The following is a 5,821-nucleotide window of genomic DNA, read 5'->3' as shown; positions in this document are numbered from 1 at the left end:
GTCCACATATTGCAAAATTCAAATCCAATATCAAAATCAAAATTATATGGATTACTTCGGAATGAATTAGATATATTCATAAATAAATAACGGATTCGAATAACATATGAACTAATTATAATTGGGTCAAAAGATTCAAAGATTACTCACCTAGTACTTAAATTAATCATTAATGTTTCGAAAAAATATTTATAACTATCATTATAGATATGTTAGAAAAAAGTAATGCTTAAAATCAATAAAATTAAATGTATTCAAACATCACCTTAAAAAAGGTATTAGTATAAAGAAAAGTAAATATTTTTGCTTTTTCTTAATATGATACTGTACTTTCTTATTTTATTCACATCCTTTATTTTTTTGGAACATTTGAATTTGGTGAGCCTTTTTATATATATACCCTTGAGAAACCAAAAACACCATCATAACATTACACTTCCCAAAGACATCAAAGGAAGAAAATGCACAACATACAAAGAGGTCAAACCCTAGACCATAGCTTTGTCATACAAATAAAATCCAATATTGAAGAACCTAAAAATTCTTCAAATAAGTTCAAGTTAAACTTTTCAGCTATGAAACTTTTTCATCGATTCCGCAAAGTGCTTATGCGTTTTGTATTCTCTGGAAATTCTCATCATAGTTCTTCAACCAAGGATCACTCATCAAGACACAAAAATTCTGAAAGGTTTGAACCACCAAAGACTTCATGCAGTTCTTATTATTCATCTTATTCTCATTACAATGAAGCTATTTCTGATTGTATTGAGTTTTTCAATAAAGAAGGTGTTTTGGATGGGAGAAAATCAGATTTTAATGTGTAATAATCTTTTTTATGTTCTTAGGTTTTCAACTTGAATGTATATGTGAATGTGAGTGATTTGATTCGTCAAGCCATTACTTAATTCTTCATTTGTTGTTATTTGATTATTGTTCTAATAAAATAATTATTTAATTTGTTTTGATTATGTTTCCACCACCATTGCATTTTTTTTTAAGTTTTGAATTTGAATATCACTTGACTTTTTTTTTACTATCAGTAATTAAAATTCAAGGTCTGCCTGCACGCAATTGATAATTCTATATGAATTCAAGAATGGATATACTTTTTGAGAATCCACAACTCATAAGTTTTTTTTTCCTTTTCTGAATTTGATTTGGAGTTGAAATCATAATTATTTATCACTAATTATTATCCTTAAGTTGATTTAATATTAAATTATATTATTTGTCTAAAATTATCATTTAGAAGATAAATTGTTTGATATCCAAAGGTGATTTGAATCAGTTTTGAGACAAACACAACCATTTGTAAATTTTTTTTTCCTAATCTTATCTAAATTAATATTTGTTATTTTGAATTATTTTTTTAATATTGAAATTATTAATTATTAATTTTGTATTAGTATTTATATCATTTAGTAGAAGGTATTTCTTTTTGTCGTTTAAGGAGACCTTGTAAACCTACGTCTTGAGAATGCTTTCAGGGCTAAGAAATCAAATGAATCATTAACCTCTAGTCTCAGAGTCATTTGAGAATGATTTACATCAAGTAGAGCATTTTTGCTCTCCTCTATTTATTTTAAAAGAGAAAATACGATTGAATCAGATGCTTAAATATGGAAGAATCATCTCACTTAGGGATGAGCTGTATGTTTTTTCTTGAATGTAATACCATGCTCGAGCAAGTGTGAGTGAATGAAATTGACGATGTGATATTGCTTTTACCTATTTGAGGCATATGCATTTGATCACGAGTCAATTGCTCGAAATTTATCTTAACTTACGAGGTTTTCCCTCAAAGTTTATTGGGCGTCTCTAGGGTCGTTCCCGACCAAGGGTCGATACCCCCCAGGTGAAACCTGGTCCGAGGTTGATGTGTGGTAGACCCACTGCAGCCTCCAGGATGACTAGCTACCAAGAGGAGGTGAGCCGGTTATAGTCGTTTTTAGTGATTTTACCACTTTCTTTGTGTATGCGCTTTGCGTAGTGGGATTCTGAATTCTTTGGTCATGTGCTTGTGGCATTTATGACAACACCTAAAAAAATTTGTGTTGGGGCTTCGGTCCCTTCGGTCGTACCCCTGACTCGTCACTACCTTACATTATCACAAAGAAAATATATGTCTTATAACTTTTGGTTTGTTCATTAATAATGGAAAGATCATAGTACGATTTGTGATGTAATTAGTTATACAAAAAATAACATCAAATATAAAGTTGTAAACATAATCGGGTGGATATTCCACCACTTATTCTCCGTGGTTTATAGTTGGTCGGGTCATTTACTCCTGACTGTTGGACGAACATGAGTTGTTCTTTTCGTGGGAGGTTGAATGTTCATGCTCCTCAGGTGGTCGGTGAGGGAAGCTACATTGATCTTTATGGCCTCATACTCCCTTTGTCTTGTTGTAATGCTTGGTATATCCTTTTGGCTCCCTCGAGGTCGGCATTGACCATGACCAGCTGGTCATGAAGATTGTGGAATTTGAGTTTGAGGTGGATCGGCGAGGCCAAAGCATCAAGGGCTTCCGTAAAAGGTTTGTAAAGAATGCAGTTGTAAATGCTCTTGAAAAGGACTACAAAGAACTATGAGTCCAAAGTCATTACATCCCCCCCCCCCCCCCCCCCCCCCACACACACACACACCCCACCACCACCACCACCACCATACAAATATTATTAATTCAATGTATCCTTACAGCCGAATAGTATTGTTGTTGAACGCTTGCAAATCTGGCCCTTCATATGGCCACAAATTTTCTTTCTCGAGGCTCATCTTTTCAAATAGCTTTGAATACATTATATCATAGGAGTTGATGCCATCGATGAGTATCAGTGACACGTCAAAATGGCCGACCATAACAATTATGACCAGATGGAAAATAACATTTAGGATCCCTCACACTTTCTCGCTATCCAAGAATCTGAACATTGGTTTATCTTGGATGTTGGATGAGGCGCTTTTGTCTTTCTTATGGACAATCATAAATTCCGTAATCTTTCTCTTCATCATCCCCTTTGACGAGTCGTTCGCATGGAGTGTTCCTCTTGTGATGGTTGCAATGTGTTGGCGCTTCATTTTACTCGCTCCATTATCATCACCACTGGATAGGAGTATTACAAGCTACTGTCACCAATTACCTTTTCCGAGTTTTTAAAATGAGAGGTAAAGCTCTCACACAGATTGCTCCACGACTCAATACTCCCATATGGTACAGTTTTGAACTAGAGTCTGGAAAATCCAGTTAGTGTTAGTGGAAATAATTTCACTTTGCTGCCTCATTGGCGTGGGATTAGTTCAAACGTGCATCAACGAGTTGCGCATGCTCATCATGATCTCCCTTTATGTCGTACTACTTCAGCCTATGAGGTATTTCTAGAGACTTTGGTATTTTATTGTCCAGGATATGGGAACAAAGAGGATGCTTCTACAAATTCTTCATTAAATATATATCTACTTATTTATGAGGAGGAACGTAAATACCTCAGTCATCCCCGATACTTTGAGGAGGAAAATGACACCCTATGCTTTTTTGATGATTTGGAGATTTCAGAGCTGCATCTCTCCATGAAGTGGCTGGCTCGGGGATGATAGTTTGACGTCTCTGGAAGTGGATTCTAGCACTGTGTTCCCTCTTGGATTCACGTTGTGTAAGCTTTCTTCCAAACAAAGCAATCTTTCTTTGATCGTTTATGATTTTTGATACCAAACTATGTTATACATACTATTCAACAACTCATTTATGCCTTGTATTTTTAGGCGAGCCTTTGACAGTTGGAAACCAAGTAACATTTATGGTCTTGAGACTGATGGTGATGTTGGAGTTCTGAGCGAAGGCTTTCCTTGTTGGAACTACGGGGAAAATCATGTGTTCTAACGAGGTTGTAGAAGATCTAGATGTAACATGATATCCATAATGTCCTATTCTACAATTCCTTGAGTAAAAGGCGGTGAATTTCTTGTAACTTAAGCATCATCAATGGTAGCGACAGCTTCGCGTAAAGTAGCTGGGTGAGTGGATTTAGATCCAACCATTTTCGAAAGATCTAGAAACCAGTGATTTAGGAATTATGAAAAACGGAGTTGATTTGCTATCGAAATAGATTGAAAAACGAATATGAGGTTCAATTTCAAGAACTCCAATCATCTAGGTTGAGAAAGCTTCAAATTGAAGAATCAAACTAGGAGTATTCAATTGTGGAAAATGTGGGAATCAAAAGTCGATTCCCATAGACGACATTATTGCTTCATTATGGAACCATAAGTCATCGGAGAATGTCGGGTGGGGGATACAACGATAGAGTTGAACTTCTGATACGGTGAATGAGGGGCTGACCTACAAGGTTAGTATTCCAATGCTCAAGTCAGTATGAGTGAGATGAGTGAATGGAGTTTGAATTTGAAATTGTGTACCTAGAAAATGATGTGCTTTCATTTATATAGCGAAACGGTTGTAATCATTTGTTATTCTTTAAGCGTAGGATGTGGGGAGCCGCTAGATGTATCTTGGATCTGGATCTCATACACTCTTCCCTGAGGGAATACACCTATGCTGCAAGTGATTGGGTAAATTGTTGCTTTCTCTAGCCCGTGGTCGTTGGTTCTTCTAGCAAGCACATAACATAAGGTCCATCATAAAATTTCATACAAAACTTGCAAAGATCAAATAGGAAAGAAGATAGGGCGCCTCATTAAAAACTTTGCCTTTGTAGGGGAAAAAGTGTTACCCCTTAAATTAAATTCCATTTTGGAAGAATCTTCATACAAATGGAGAGCTCGGAGGCCTCACCTTTAATCATCAAAAACATCAAAACAACTAGTTAACATGATACATTAGATTACTAAGCTTCAAGATCCATGGACACCGCTCAATGTTATTACTTGACAAATTCATGTTCTTCATAAATATGGCAAGCCATCATGGAGGAACTAAAGTCCATAGAAGTGAACAAAACCTTGTCACTTGTCGAATTTCCACAAGGTAAGAAGGAAATTGATGTTAAGTGGGTTTATAAAGTGAAGCAGAACCGAAAAGGAGAAGTAACCAGACACAAAGCAAGACTAGTAGCTAAAGGATTTCTTCAGAGAAAGGAACCGACTTTGACGAAGTCTTTGCGTCAGTTGCTAGAATTGAATAATTAGGTTGGTCGTTGTCCTATAAAACTTGAACAAATGATATATGTGTCAGATGGACGTGAAATGTACATTCCTAAATGGACCATTAGCTGAAGAAGTTTATGTTACACAACCAGTTGGGTTTGTGAAACAAGACCAAGAAAGCAATGTATACATGCTGCATAAAGTTATGTATGGACTCAAGCAAGCTCCAAGAGCTTAGAATAAGAAAATAGATAGTTTCCTGAGGGAGAATAAATTTGTGAAGTGCACAATTGAATATGGCGTATATGTCAAAATAAGCATGAATGAATTGCTTATACTATGTCTCCATGTCGATGACATGTTGATAACTGGAAGTTGCAAAAATGAGATCGAAGATTTTAAAGGTGATCCGAGTAAGGAGTTAAAAATGTCATATCTGGACAATATTTCATATTTCCTTGGTATTGAACTCTACAAAAGTAGTAGAGGCCTGATGATACATTAAAGAAGATATGCAAGTGAAATTATTAAAAGATTGGAGATAGAAGACTGCAATGCAACTTCGACACATGTTGGCCCATGACTGCAACTGTCGAAGGACTCATATAAAGATGATGTCGATCTAACTCATTATAGAAGACTTATTGGATCACTAAGATACCTTTGTCACATAAGGCCTAGTCTAGAAACAATGTAGGTATGATGAGTAGATTCATGC

General features: G+C 35.6%; 1 protein-coding gene across 1 annotated transcript; it reads left to right on the top strand.

Annotated features, from left to right (window-relative positions):
* The first annotated feature begins 445 nt into the window (after positions 1-445).
* Positions 446-889, top strand: LOC127093469 (uncharacterized). The gene has a single exon (XM_051032403.1). It carries the CDS (start codon positions 462-464, stop codon positions 822-824), a length of 363 nt encoding a protein of 120 aa, XP_050888360.1. The 5' UTR covers positions 446-461; the 3' UTR covers positions 825-889.
* The last annotated feature ends 4,932 nt before the right edge of the window (positions 890-5,821 follow it).

This window comes from Lathyrus oleraceus, chromosome 6, assembly GCF_024323335.1.
Source record: "Lathyrus oleraceus cultivar Zhongwan6 chromosome 6, CAAS_Psat_ZW6_1.0, whole genome shotgun sequence".
Taxonomy (NCBI): Eukaryota; Viridiplantae; Streptophyta; class Magnoliopsida; order Fabales; family Fabaceae; genus Lathyrus; species Lathyrus oleraceus.
The sequence above is the reverse complement of the archived record's forward strand: the minus strand, read 5'-3'. Positions and strand labels throughout refer to the sequence as shown.